We start from the raw sequence: 15,109 nt of genomic DNA, 5'->3' as shown, positions 1-15,109 counted from the left end.
AGTTCTTTTTAGTTTCTACTTGCCTGGACTGACCAGGGAATGGGTTCTTGGAGCACACAGTGGTAGGTACTGCTCAACGTTTCCTGTAGAAGACTCAAAGCTGGTTTTCCATATAGTATGGATTGATAAGCCAGAAGATCAAGTAAAAAGTCAGCTCTCAATGTGTTGGCCACTGGGCCCTGGTGACTCACGTCTGTAATCCTGAAGATGGTGGTTTCAAGCCAATAGCAGGCAGAAAAATCCATGAGTCTTTTTTATTTTTTTTTGGGTCTGGTCGTGGGGCCTGAACTCTGGGCCTGGGCGCTGTCCCTCAGCTCTTCAGCTGAAGGCTAGCGCTCTACCACTTGAGCCACAGTGCCACTTCCGGCTTTTTTTTCCTGCTTATGTGGTGCTGAGTAATCGAACCCAGGGCCTCATTGCATGCAAGGCAAGCGCTCTACCACTGAGCCACCTTCCCAGCCCCCCGTGAGTCTTTTTTATCTCCAATTAACCAGCAAAAAGAAATGGAGTTGTGGCTCAAAGCCAAGTGAGTGTGTAAGGCCCTGAGCTCTAGCCCTAGTAACAGTGTGTGTGTGCATGCAAATGTGTACACACACATGCACACAGGTGCACACACAGACACATATACACACATGGAATTCTGTGTAGTCCACTCCCACTCCACCTGCACACCAGTCTTGGCTAGGCATGGGCCCTGTCCCTTAGCTTTTTTGCTCAAGGCTAACACTCTACCACTTAAGCCACAGTTCTACTTCTGGCTCCCTCCCAACCCACCCCTCCCCCTCCCCCCCCCTCTTTGCTGGTTAGTTGGAGATCATAGACTAATGAACTTTCCTGCCTGGGCTGGCTTCAAGCCTCCATCCTCAGATCTCAGCTTCTTAACTAGCTAGGATTATAGGCATGAGCCACCAGTGCCCAGTAACCACTAGAATTTCCTAAAAAGACATTTTTCTTGGAAGTGGGACATAGCTTAGTGGTAAAGCACTTGCCTAATATGCATGAAACCCTGGGTTTGGTCCCTAGTACCCTGAAACAAGGAAGCCTCCTTTTGCCTCTGGCTGGGTCTGAGTGGGGGACAGACAACCATTGGTGAGTGGGGGTAAAAAATAGACTTGGTCTGAGAAAGATCAGCTGGCCTCAGCCGTAGCCTGTGGAACAGGCAGAGTCTAGTATTTTCTTTGTTAAGCTGATTCACAGTTTGTTTCTAGAATGCCCAAGGGCCCAGGGAGGCAGACAATTAAAAGCCAGAGTTCATTTTGATATCTGAAAAACACAGCCAGCCGCCTGCCGGTGGGAGGTGCCGGGCCTTGGGCACTCTGCTTCACACACCCTTCTTTCTCTGGGCCACCTGAGTGCCAGCAGCGCTTTGGAAGTTTGCTGAGCTGGGGGGGGGGCGCACAGGGAAGGGCTTGCTCTGGGCACACCCCTGTCCCCTCCCCCAGGGCTGAGGGCTGCTCCGGACTGGCCCCAGCCCAGCCCACCCTCATTGGCTGGCACGAGGTGGAGGGGGCTTTAAAAAGGCAAGTGTGTCTAGGCTGAGGGACCGGAGCCTGTGTTACTGGAAGGCCAGTGCCCTCCTGTGGCTGGCACCATGCAGCTCTCTCTAGCCCTCTGTCTCCTCTGCCTGCTGGTGCATGCAGCCTTCCAAGCCGTGGAGGGCCAGGGGTGGCAGACCTTCAAGAATGATGCCACAGAAATCATTCCTGAACTCGGGGAGTACCACGAGCCCCCTCCAGAGGCAGAGAACAAGACCATGAACCGGGCAGAGAATGGAGGGAGACCTCCCCATCACCCCTTTGAGGCCAAAGGTATGAGTTAGAGGAACATCTTGGGAGACAGGCAGAGAATCTTCTAGAGTCTTCTAGAAACTTCTCTTTGGAGGCTTTGGAGAGAGAGGCTTTCTTGGAAGCAGGAGGAAGATAGCATCCAGAAGACTTAAAATTCAAGGACATGGGCAGAAAGGTTGGCATAGGAAAGTCCAGGGCAGGGAAGAGGCTGAGCTGGGGAGGGTATGGCATTAGTACAGACCCAGAGGGCTTATTACAGGAACCCTCTCCTGAGAACATAGGAGCCAGGTCCAGTTTCTGGCCCCAGTAGGGGAGCCCTGGGAGCCCCAGTCGAAGAAGACAGTTGCTTGGTACCCAGTAGAAGAGTTGAGATTTGAGCCCAGTTTAATTCAGCTGCAAGACAGCCTGCTGGGAGGGGAATATGGAAATTGAGATCCCCATAAATCAGGAGAAACGGAGGTAAGAGCGCCCCCTGCCATCTCCCTTTGCCCAGGGGGTGCCCAGGGCTGGCTGTGAAAGGAAAGGGAGTCGTAGGTGCTGATTGAGTCTCTGACGTGGGCGGCAGCTGGAGATGGCAGTGCCTCTGTGTGGTCAGGGGACACATGTCACCACTGTCCTGAGCAGCCACCTCAGCCCCAGCTTGGCCTCCTTCCTGGGGATGGAGAAAGTACTGGCCCTATGGTGGCCACATCTGGGTTCCTGGTTACTCCTGTGCAGAGAAGCCGAGGCTAGGGGACTGGGGGTCATGGGCAGAGCTGGCAGGTCCAGCTGAGCGGAGACAGGGGAGGCTGGGATATTTCAGAATGAGGGTCTTGCTGCCTGGTGGCCATTATCCAGGCAGGAGAGAAGCCCCCTGCCCAGGGTTCTGTGGTAGGAGGACTGTCCTGTGTTAGCCAGAGGAGCCATGATGGGGAAGAGGTGACCCCAGAGGCCAGACAACACCTTGGGTCTTCTCCAGGGCAGGATAGGGCACCTCACCTCATGTCCCAGGCAGCTCAGGGCAGTTGAGCCCAAACGATTGCTTGAAGGGTGATGACGACCCTGCACACAGACATAAAACCCCCTTGGGCTCCCAGGATAGGCCACGGCCCCAAAGAAGCCACGAGCTCAAAGTCTCCCTCTGCAGAGGAAGTACCTGACTGAGGGCACTATTCTTGGAAAGCCCCAAACCAACTCCTTCCCCCACCTGCCACCCCTGCTAGGGGCTGAGGATGCCAAACCAGCCTAGAGCCAGAATCCCTGGCCACAGGAGGAAGGCAAGGTCTCTTCTCCCCCGCCAGGCTTGCTCCCCTGGGGTCTGGGGGGAGGTATGTCCTTCTTTGGTTTGGTTTTAGGAATTTTTTTTTCTTAAATCTTTGGGTCCCTGTGAAACCTTTGGGGGTGGACAGGTGCTCATGTGGGGACCAACCAATTTATAAAAGCTCCCACAGGAAGAGTCACAGTCAACGTGTGTCTGGCAGAGGTCCAGGCCAGTTCCCCAGAGACTAATGTCCCCTCAACCTTCCCAAACCAGGGAACAGATGGTTTCATGTCAGGTGCCCTGCATGACTCAGAACAGGGCAGAACGCCTGTATACAGAAAACATTCAATAATTGCCTGTGGCAGAAAGCCTGTATACAGCAAACGCTTAATAATTGCTTGTGGCAGTTGATACTGCAAGATTGGAGAGCTCTTTCTCCTTCTGGTAGAGATGTAATTGTTTTGGAGGCACACCCCTCCTCACCCACTATGGGGGCCTGAGCAATTGCTCCCATCTTTTGGAGATAGGACCCTAGGGAAGTCAGGAGACCCTGCTCTGCCTTTTCTCTCCCTGGACCTCAGGGTCCCCTTGGATAATGAGGGGGTTGGGCACATGGCCTTCGGTTCCTTTCAAGTCTAATGAATCCTTATCCTGACCACCTGCCTGTCTACTCCTCCCTGCCCAGCAGCTGTCCTGATTTATTACCTCCAATTAACCTCTGCTCCTTTCTCCATCTCCTGTCCACGCCTCCCAAGTCTCTGGAAGAGGAATTTAGGAGGAGGCAGAGCTGAATGCAAGGTGTGGCTAGTGTGGAAGTCCAGTACAGGCATAGCAGTGGCTTCAGTAGGAAGAGGAATAATGAATAATAATGAATTATAAGGCAGATCCTGGTGGCTCACACCTGTAATCTTAAATGCTCAGGAGGCCGGGATCTGAGGATCATGGTTCAAAGCCAGACCAAGTGGGAAAAAGTTTGTGAGACTCATCTCCAATTAATCAACCAAAGGCCAGAAGTGGAGCTGTGGCTCAAGTGATAGAGGGCTAGCCCTTTTTTTTTTAAAGTCAAGAGAAAGTGTGCCCAGAGTTCAAGTCCCAGTACTGGCGCGCGCGCACACACACACACACACACACACACACACACACACACACACACACACACACACACATTATATGCATAGCTAACACTTGGTGCTCACTGGGTACCAAATGATGTTCTGTGCCAGTAGCCAGTAGCCAGGCAGGGAGTGAGCCCCTAAATCCTGGGGAAGCCCATTTCACAGATGGGAAAGTCACTTGTCCACTTAGGGCAAAATAAGTGATCTTGGAGCCCTGGTGTTTGGCCTCTGCAGTCTCTTGGTTCCAAGTGGAGGAGATGAGCTGGGGAGTTCTCTACCCACCACACCTGCAGGGTGCAAAGCTGCCTGGCTAGGAGCATGAAGGACAGGAGATGACTGGCCGGCCGGCCGCTGGGGCAGGTGGGGGAGGGGCCCAGGCCGTAGCTCTCACGCACGCCTCTGTCTGTCTGTCTCTGCAGATGTGTCGGAATACAGCTGCCAGGAGCTGCACTACACCCGCTATGTGACGGATGGGCCGTGCCGCAGCGCCAAGCCGGTCACCGAGCTGGTGTGCTCGGGCCAGTGCGGCCCCGCACGTCTGCTGCCCAATGCCATCGGCCGGGGCAAATGGTGGCGCCCGAACGGGCCGGAGTTCCGCTGCATCCCCGACGGCTACCGCGCGCAGCGCGTGCAGCTGCTGTGCCCGGGCGGCGCCGCGCCCCGCGCTCGCAAGGTGCGCCTGGTGGCCTCGTGTAAATGCAAGCGGCTCACGCGCTCGCACAACCGCTCCGAGCTCAAGGACTTCGACACCGCGCGGCCGCACAAGGGCCGCAAACCCCGGCCCCGCACCCGGGGCCCCAAGGCCAACCAGGCTGAGCTGGAGAATGCATACTAGATAAGAAGTCCACGCTGCGCCGCGCCCCCACCCGGGCCTCCCTTCCTGCCCTTCTGCGCGGCTCCATTACTGTTTGTTTGTTTTTAATTTTTAAGTATTCGCACCCCAGGACCGGAAGGGGCCTGAACCCCCCTCCCCCCCCAGGCGGGGCAGAATCCTGGGTGCCCACAAAGCCCCTCCCCCTGCCCCCAAGGAGGTCCCGCAGGGGGAGGGAACTGAGTCACAGACACTGAGCCACACAGTCAGGCCCATGGGGTCTCCCAGATCTCACTTCAGAGCATGTCATTCCCCACCCCCATTCTGGGGAATCTAAGGGGTGTGGACAGGTCCTAGAGTGTGGAAGAAAGTTCACTAAGATCCCCCCTCCCCCATCCTTCCCCTCTCTGCCCATCATAAAGCCTACCAGTGTGCCAAGGACTAGACAGGGTTTCCGGACATGGTTCTGCCACTAACTTGCTGTGGGACCTTGGCCTATGCCATTTAGGACCGCCATCTCCTCTTTGTGAACATGGGGTGCTGGTGGCATAGGATCACCAGGACTGTCATAGGGTTCCGAGGACTGACTTTGCTCTTCACAGGGGGCAGGGGAGAACAAAGAGGGAAAGGGCTCGGTTGTCATGGTCAAGTTCATTCCCAGAGTTATGTTGCAGATGTGGTCTGACCTTGAAAATAAGCCCCCCCCCCAAAAAAATGCTGACAAACTCCTTAAAAAGCAGTTGAGTTGTGTCCCCAAACATTGGCTACCTCCACCTCATCCCCCATCTCAAAGAAACAGTATCATCTCTTAGGGTCAAGAGGAGGGGTCTCAGTGATGATGGGAGGGACAGAAATAACGGCACAGGCCTCCAACACCCACATCCATTTCCCAAAGGTCAATGTCCCTCCCTTTCTCCATGGTCTTATTGTAAAGTCACTCTACTGCAGAGACGTTCAAGTCCAAGGATGCTGCACTGTCCAAGTCCAGCATGTGCCCCCCACTGCACATCCTCCACAGACACATTTTTGGCTAGGAAAATAGCTTCACACTGCTCTCAACATGTGGCGGTATGTCCTTCATTAAAAGAACATTCTAGGGGATTACAAGTGCTGTACATAAATGCTGAGAACTCCCAAAGCTGCCACCCACAAGCCTTCTTGAAAATCATTTCCAGACACCTCTGACTTTCTGTGTACTTCTTGTTTTGTTTTGTTTAAAAAAAATGTTTTTAATGGAAACACATGCCAGAAGAGAACTGGCAGGCCTGGTGGGTTTTGTGATCCTTTCGTGTGGCACTTGTCAACAAGAAATGAAAGTTGTGGTTTTGAAAGAGTTAAGTGACATATTTATTTTCTCATTTAAGTTATTAATGCAGAGGTTTTTTTCCCTTGTAGAGAATGGCAATGTTAATATTGCTTCATGTACAGACTCTTCTCTTTGGCGTTCAGAGCCTTTGTTAATAAAGACAATGAATTGTGACCAAGAGGATGTGGTCCTGTTTCACCAACCATACACGATGTCATTTCTGTCAGCTAACACCTTTTACTTGGCCACAAGGCTCAAACCTTACAATTGACTCTGTGTGTGTGTGTGTGTGTGTGTGTGTGTGTGCGTGCACACATACACATGCGCGCACGTGTGTGCCACTGGGGTTTGAATTCTGGGCCTGAACTCTGTCCTTAAGCTCCTTTGCTCAAAGCTAGTGCTCTACCACTTTGAGCCACAGCACCACTTCCAGTTTTCTGGTGGCTAACTGGAGATGAGAGTCTGTGAGACTTTCTTGCCAAGGCTGGCTTTGAACCACAATGCTCAGAAATCAGCTTCCTGAGTAGCTAGGATTACAGGCATGAGCTACCAGCACCCTGCTCCTACTTTCTTTAGGGTTACTTGTGACCTCATTCCTGAGCCTTCCAGAGATGTTTCGATCTCTGAGGAGCCCTCTGTCCTTTGGAGTCTGGCCATTACTTTGGATCCTAATTCTAGGTCTTCCACTGGACATTCATTCATGGAGTATCTGTGTAGCCCAGCCAGGCCCACCTGTGCCAGACCCTGCTTAGTCCTGGGATAAACTGGACCCTCTACAATGCAGTACCAGTCTCCAGGGAGCTCAGCCAAGCTTTTATCCCAATGGGAATTTTATGCCTTCTGGGGAAAGTGTGGGATCTTCCCATGTGGAAACAACATCTAGGGATTAGAGGCTTTGCTCAGTTGGTAGATTGCCAGCCAATGAGCAAAAGTGTCAACTAATGAGTTCAAGTCCTCTTCTCAGACAAAAAGAAAAGAAACCTCATCTCTCAAAGTCTTGTCTACCAAAGTTCCTAGTAGTCCTGCACACAGCTGGGACTCTTGTTTGTAGTAAGGAGAGATGAGCAACTACAGTGCTGTGTGTGTGTGTGTGTGTGTGTGTGTGTGTGTGTGTGTGTGTGTGTGTGTGTGTGTATGTACACACTGGGGCTTGAACTCAAGGCCTGGATGCTGTTAGCTTTTTCACTCAAGGCTAGCTCTCTACCAACTGAGCCACACCTCTACTTCTAGCTTTTTGGTGGTTAATTGGAGATAAGAGTCTCGTGGAGTTTCCTATCTGGACTGACGGCACAGTGATCCTCATATCTCAGTCTCCTGAGTAGTTAGGATTACAGGCATGAGCCGTTGGTACCTGGCAACTACTGTGTTTTAAATCAAGTCCACTCTATCTTATGGTCCCTATATTTCCCAAATAAATTCTCATGTGGGCTCTCAGTTCAACTCTCAATGAATTCTCCTATATTCTTGTTGTTGTTGGTCATGGAGCTTGAACTCAGGGCCTGGATGCTGTCCCTGAACTCTTTCACTTTAAGGCTAGTGATCTACCACTTGCTCCTGTCTGCAGCTCTAGGTTCCTGAGAAGCCTCAGTGAGGAAGATCCCAGAGGAGGCAGGAAATAGAGATGTTGACCAATCCCAAGGGCACTGTAGAGTACTGTATAGTACTGTATAGGATACTGTGCAGACGAGGACTCTGCAGCCAGGTATGGGTTTGAGTCTGACACTGAGTTCCTCACTCTGGCTTTCCCTCAAGCCACGCAGAGCCCAGGCCTACTGGGCCATATTCTTCTGCCCCAAGTGTGATTGAAACCAGGCATGACACCTTGGTTCTGTGGTAATGTCAAGAAGAGTGGTTAGGCCAGGCACTGTGGTTCATGCCTAGCCCAACCATCCTAGCTACTCAGGAAGCTGAGATCTGAGAATCGAGTGTCAAAGCCAATCCAAGCAGGACAATGTATGAAACTCTTATCTCCAATTAACCAGCAAAAAGCTTGACGTGGAATTGTGGCTCAAGTGACAGCATCAGCCTTAAGTGAAAAAGCTGGGGCTGGGATTTAGCTCAGTGGAAGATCTCTTGCCTAGCAAGTTCAAGGCCCTCAGCTCTGAGGGGAAAAAAAAGCTAAAAAGACCAAAATACCTGGCACCAGTGGCTTATGCTTGTAATCTCAGAAGGCTGAGATTTGAGAATCACCATTCAAAAGCAGCCTGGGAAGGAAAGTCTATTAGATTCTTTTTTTTTTTTTTTTTTTTGGTCAGTCGTGGGGCTTGAACTCTGGGCCAGGCACTGTCCCTCGGCTCTTTAGCTCAAGGCAAGTGCTCTCCCACTTGAGCCACAGCACCACTTCCATCCAGCCTTTTCTGCTTATGTGGTGCTGAGGAATCAAACCCAGGGCCTCATGCATGTGAGGTAAGCACTCTACCATTGAGCCACCTTCCCAGCCCCAACAAGTCTGGGATTCTTATCTCCAATTAACCACCAGTAAACTGGAAGTGGAGCTCTGGCCCAAAGTAGAAGAGTGTTAGCCTTGAGCAAAAAAGCTCAGGAAAAGTGCCTAGGCCCTAAGTTTGAACCCCAAGACCAACAAAAGAAAAGGAGGAGGAGGAGGAGGAGGAGGAGGAGGAGGAGGAGGAGGAGGAGGAGGAGGAGGAGGGCAGGGAGGGAGGGAGGGAGGGAGGAAGGGAAGAAGAAGAAGAAGAAGAAGAAGAAGAAGAAGAAGAAGAAGAAGGAGGAGGAGGAGGAGGAGGAGGAGGAGGAGGAGGAGGAGGAGTAGGAGGAGGAAGAGGAGGAGAAGGAGAGGAGGAAGAAGAGGAAGAAGAAGGAGGAGGAGGAGGAGGAGAAGCAGCTGCTACTAAGGGACAGTGCCTAGGTTCTGAATTCAAGTCCTAGTACTAGCATTAAAAAAAATAAAAAGGAATGGTCAGGGAATGGGGCACTGTTGTGTGCTTGCCCAGTGAATAGAGGGATCCAGATAGAAGCTGAGCAAAGGCCCTGGAGGCTTGCACAGTCATAGGTGGCAGAGAATCTATCTGCCATTCATCAGTGTGCTCTGTGTCCTTACCACAGGCACATGAGGAACCAGAAATTCCTGGTGGGCCCAAACCCAGGCACACCATGGGCCTGCTTTGTGCAATCCAGGGATCCAGGAGAGATCAGCTGGGACTACAATCCCATTACCACAAGGGGAAACAAACAAACTAAAAACCCAAAAGCTAAATTGTAGGTCAGGTTAGAGGTTATTTATGGAAAGTTATATGCCACCTACACGGGAATCTATGAGCCTGGCGCCAATCAGAAACAAAAAACAACAGGCTTAGCACATGTTCTGGGGTGCAGCCAGGCACAGGCTTGTATTAATAGTCTGAGAGGCAGACAGACAGAGGGACAGAAGGAAAGAACTCTCTGTCTCTCCCCTATGGAGTTCTACTTATATTCTGTGTGTGTGTGTGTGTGTGTGTGTGTGCATGTGAGTACCAGTATTGGGGCTAGTACTTGAACTGAGGCCTTCACACTGTTGCTTAGCTGTTTTGCTGTTTTAAGCCAACCCTCCATCTCTGGCTTTTTGCTGGTTAATTGGCTATAAGAGTCCCACAGACTCTTCTGTCAGGCTGGCTTGGAACTGTGATCCTCAGATCTCAGCCTCCTGAATAGCTAGGATTGCAGGTGTGAGTCACTGGCATTCAGCCTCTATTTAAATGCTAGGGACAAGGGCTGAGAAGGTGGCTCAGTGGCAAAGCGCTTGCCTTGCATGCCTGAGGCCCTGGGTTCAATTCCTCAGCACCACATAAGCAAAAAGAAAAAAGCTGGAAGTGGCGCTGTGGCCCAAGTGGTAGAGTGCTAGCCTTGAGCTAAAGAGCTGAGGGACAGTGCCCAGGCCCAGAGTTCAGGCCCCACGACTGGACCCCCCCAAATTCTAGGGACAAATCATGCCTCTTCTGCCCACAGAGCCCACAAAACTCAAAGAAGCCACGAGTGTCCAAAGGTCCTGTTTGCTTGAAACAGGCCGGACTTAAGAGACATGGTAAAAACCGCCCATGTGAGCCATGCTCTGAGCCCCAGACACTGAAAGTCATGTTCTGGGCTGGCCTCCTACCTGTGCCCTGGTCACAACAGCCCTGGGTCTGTCCCACAGTCCTTGCATTGTTCTCAGAATATAGCCTGGGTCTTCTCCCTACCCACATGCAGGCAACATCTCAAGTCTCTGGAAGTTTCCATCAGTATCTAGTTCCTTTGTAGCTACAGGACCAGGAGACCCGGCAGAGTTCCTCTTACTGTGACTGTATCTGGGTTGGGGGAGGGGAGTGTCGATCCTCTGACACCTGGTCTTCCAGTGGAATTATTAATGGTCCTGCTGGTTGTCTCAAAAAAACAGTAGGGATTTGAGCCAGGCACTGGTGACTCACACCTGTAATCCTAGCTACTCAGGAGGCTGAGATCTAAAGATCACCGTTCAAAGTCAGCCAGAGCAGGAAAAGTTTATCTCCAATAAATCACCAGAAAACCAGAAGTGGTGCTGTGGCTCAAGTGATAGAGTGTTAGCCCTGAGTAAAACATCTCAGGGACAGTGACCAGGCCCTGAGTTCAAGCCCCATGACCCCTCCCCCCTCAAAAAAGGGATTTGAACCATCAATGTGTGCTCCCCGTTTTTGAGAGGTGCAGCTTCCTGGGGAATGTTTGGGGCTCAAACATCTGTCCTTCTCCCTGTGTGCCTGTAAATGGCTGTCCATCCTTCAGATCCAAGGCAAGGGTCATCATTTCCCCTGACCAATCAGACTAGTCGTAGGCTTTGCTTTCTCTGCCACAAATAAAGCTCCCTTGCTGGGAGCTAGTGTCTTATACCTGTAATCCTAGCTACTCAGAGGCCATGTGGACAGGTTTTCAGTGGAGAGCCTGGGTTAGGGATGGGGATGTGTAGAACACATTCCTTCTGGAAAGACTCATTCTCGGTTCTCTGTACTGCATGGGAACTCTCTCCTCATTGAGTGTGCTTGAGTCCCAGTATCCACCGCACACCCCTTTGACAATGTGCTTTCCCCCTGCCCCAGAATAACACAGACACGTTCACTCATACTATGTATGTGCACACCAGCTTTACTCTAGACACGAACGGCCACCCTTTCTTGGGTACTCTGAAGTCCTGTTTCTGCCCTGGGTAATCAAGTATCCAAGAATGCCTCTGGCGTGCTAGGCACTGTGAGGGAATGTTGAATTGAGGTGTGGAAGCCTTCTTGGATCAGAAAGGAGAGGACCTCATCTAAACAATGCCCAGAAGCCCAAAGCAGCCCAGAAAGATGAGGTGCTATATGTATGTATTACCTTCTGGGGCCCCCCAAGAGCTACCTCCAGCTCTCCTCCATCCAGAGGAGCCATGAGGAGGTGAACAGCTGATCCAGAACCTCCTGCCAAACCCATCCTTAGGTAGATCCCTCATTCTTTCCTCCTCCCTTCCTCTGTCTTTCCTGGCCACCAAGATATAAGCTTCTCTGCTCCTGCCATGCTCCCATGTCAAAGTAAAATAAAAAAAAATAAACTAAAAACAAGCTGTCTCTGGCATGCTTGTATTGTCTCACCATGACATAGCTCAACAGGAATGTCCTCATCATGTGCCAAGCAGATGCTGGCTGGTATCACATGCTTCTAGACTTTGGGAGCCAAAATATACCTCTTCAACTATACCCAGATTCAGGTATTTTCTTATAGCATTAGAAAGGGACTAAGACAACTTTCTTTCCTTTTTTTTTTTCTTTCTTTCTTTCTTTCTTTCTTTCTTTCTTTCTTTCTTTCTTTCTTTCTTTCTTCCTTCCTTCCTTCCTTCCTTCCTTCCTTCTTTCTTTCTTTCTTTCTTTCTTTCTTTCTTTCTTTCTTTCTTTCTTTCTTTCTTTCTTTCTTTCTTTCTTTCTTTCTTTCTTTCCTTTCTTCCTTTCTTGTTTTCTCTTTTTCTTTCTGCCTTCCTTCCTTCCTTCCTTCCTTCCTTCCTTCCATGCCATTACTAGGGCTTGAACTCAGGGCCTAGATATTATGCCTTAGCTTTTTTTTTTTCTTTTCAGTCAGTTGCAAGGCTTGGACTTACTGCCTGGGCACTGTCCCTGCGTTCTTTTGCTCAAGGCTAGCACTTTGGGCCACAGCTCTACTTCCAGGTTTCTGGTGGTTAATTGGAGATAAAAGTTTCATGAACTTTGTTGCCTGGACTGGCTTTGAACCACAATCCTCAGATCTCAGCCTCCTGAGTAGCTAGGATTACAGGTGTGAGCCACCAGTGCCTGGCTCCCTTATCTTTTTTGCTCAAGCTGGGCACTCTACCACTTGAGCCACACTTCCTCTTTCTGCTTTTTTGGTGGTTAACTAGAGATAAGACTCTCATTGACTTTCCTGCTTAGGGCTAGTGTCAAACCTCAGTTCTTAGATCCCAGCCTCAAGTAGCTAGGATTCCAAGCATGAGTCTGGGTGTTTTTACACAGAGCTCGACCCCAGTGAGGTTCTCCATAAATGTTGGGTTAACCAGTGATGTTTGGCTGGTAGGATGTGATTTGAGCAGCTATAGTGAAAAGCCAGTTTCCTTCCAGCTCAGCAGCTGTGAGAGCTCTGGCTAACGTTTCCAAAACATTTTTCTCATTCATGATTCTCTTTATAGCTTTGTACCATCACCCCTGGGGGAGCAGGGCCCCTCCCCGGAAACCAAGTCCACAGCAGCTTACCCAAGACATTATCAAGTGACTGAATGACAGATGTCTCTATCACTTAGCCAACAATTTTGGTGTGGTGGTGTGAGGTTATTGCTATGTCTGAAGAAAACAGCTCTCTGCTCTGACTAAAGAAATAAATGATATCATTTTTCATTCAGGCAACCAGATTCCTCAGTACAAAAGGGTCCCTGGGGAGAAAAGCTGGGACACTGTGGCTCCTTGGAGGCTATTTACATCTGTCAGCTTCTCTAATCTCTTGCCTTCCTTCCTCAGTCTGCTTCCTTCTCTGAGCAGAGGCTGAGAGTCTGGCACTTACAAGGAGGGTGGTGGAGGCATGATTCTCTTCTGGGTAGGGGCTGGGGAGGCTGTTGGCCCAATAACATACTTTTGTTCCCTTCTTCTGTCCTTTACTTTTTCTTAGAAACCAGCCTCAATTTAAGATAATGACTCTTCTTATTCACCGTGCTGGCTATTTGTAGGAACTTATTTTTCCCTCGTCAATTTGGCAAAGGCAAGTGAAATCTAAAAAGAAACATTTTTCTAAAAAGGCTGCTGGACAATGGGCAGAAAGTGGACCAAGGAACATCTTCCGGGTCACCTGTTCCACGATGGCCTGAGGGCTCTTCTTCAAGGACACCTGGAGGCAGAAACAGACTCCCAGCCTTTTATGATCATGTCAGAGACCGGCATCTTAAAAATGCTATGGAAGCCGGGCACTGATGGCTCACGCCTATAATCCTAGCTACTCAGGAGGCTCACATCTGAGGATCATGGTTCAAAGCCAGCCTGAGCAGGAAAGTCTGTGAGACTCTTATCTCCAATTAACCACCAGAAAACTGGAAGTGGCACTGTGGCTCAAGTGGTATAGTACTTGCCTTGAGCTGAAGAGCTCAGGGACAGTGCCCTGACCCAGAGTTCAAGCCCCATGACTGAAAAAAAGAAAAGAAAATGCTATTGAAGCCAGGTGCTGGTGGCTCATGTCTGTAATCCTAGCTACTCAAGAAGTTGAGATCTGAGGATAAAGGCTTGAAGCCAGCCCGGGCAGATAAATCTGTGACTCTTATGTCCAATTAACCAGCAAAAAGCCAGAAGTGAAGGTATGGCTCAAGTGGTCAAGTTCCAGTGGTGAACAAAAAAGCTATGCAAGAACATGAGGCCCCAAGTTCAAGCCTAAGTACCAACAAACACGATTGATTGATTGATTTTGGGGGTCCTGTTGTGGGGCCTGAGGAATCAAACTCAGGGCCTCAGGCATGCAAAGCAAGTGCTCTATCACTGAGCCACCTTCCCAGCCCTATTTTTTTATTTTCTTTACAAAAGATCAGCCTTTGTCCAGAGATGGTACTGCCAGCAGTCAGCCTTCACTTCCTCCCTCCTGTCAACCTTCCCATTCCCCAGCCTGCTTTTCATAAGTGTAGAGATCCTGGATCAGGACAATGCTGTTCCCTTTGTCCTTAGCACCCTTTCTGTCCTCTCTGCTATTTTGTCTTAGCTCAGATGTCACCTCCAGGGAGCCCCTCCTTGTAGTCTCTCTTGACCTTTGTCACAATTCATTGCAGGTAATCTCAGCCTCTGCTCCCAGCCATCAGTTCTATGAGGCCAGCTTGTCTCTGATCCGGCTCACCCCTCAGAGCCTGGCCCAACACACAGGTGTCCAGTAAGTGTCTGTTGGCTGCAAGAATGAACATTCAACCCCAGGTGAGCCACCTGCCACTGTTAGCACAGCCACTGAAGCGGTCATTTAAGTACAGAGTCACAAAAGCACTTGAGGGTTTTAGTCCCCAGCCATCCACCCCCAAGAAAGGGACCAGAGACCCCTCCCCACCCTCCCTCACCCCAGCTTCTTTTTCCTGGCTCTTTTTCCACAGGTGATTTGCTCTGCCTGTCTCTTTCTATGTTCTCCAGTGGCTGGCCACCATGACCATCTTACACCACTAACAGCAAACACAGCCATCCTGCACATTCTTCCCATCCAGGAAGGCAAAGGTACGCATGTCAGAGTCAGCATGGGATCCCTTCACCTTGCCCCACTTCTGCTTAGCTGACCAACTAGATACCTCTCAGCTGTCAAGGGCTCTAGCTAGACCCCAGGATCCCCACTGTCAACCCACTACAGCCCCATTTCTGTCTGCTCTCCATCCTCTGATGTCTCCGGCACCTATTCATTTCT

At 50.4% G+C, this 15,109-nt stretch overlaps 1 protein-coding gene across 1 annotated transcript; it reads left to right on the top strand.

Annotated features, from left to right (window-relative positions):
* Positions 1-1,591: 1,591 nt before the first annotated feature.
* On the top strand, positions 1,592-4,977 carry Sost (sclerostin). The gene is made up of 2 exons (XM_070026800.1): positions 1,592-1,808; positions 4,562-4,977. Exons 1-2 carry the CDS (start codon positions 1,592-1,594, stop codon positions 4,975-4,977), a joined length of 633 nt encoding a protein of 210 aa, XP_069882901.1.
* Positions 4,978-15,109: the final 10,132 nt, after the last annotated feature.

Source organism: Dipodomys merriami, unplaced genomic scaffold, assembly GCF_024711535.1.
Source record: "Dipodomys merriami isolate MVZ:Mamm:240054 unplaced genomic scaffold, mDipMer1.0.p SCAF_19, whole genome shotgun sequence".
NCBI classification, from domain to species: Eukaryota; Metazoa; Chordata; class Mammalia; order Rodentia; family Heteromyidae; genus Dipodomys; species Dipodomys merriami.
Note: the sequence above shows the minus strand (reverse complement) of the source record. Positions and strands in the feature narration are given on the sequence as shown.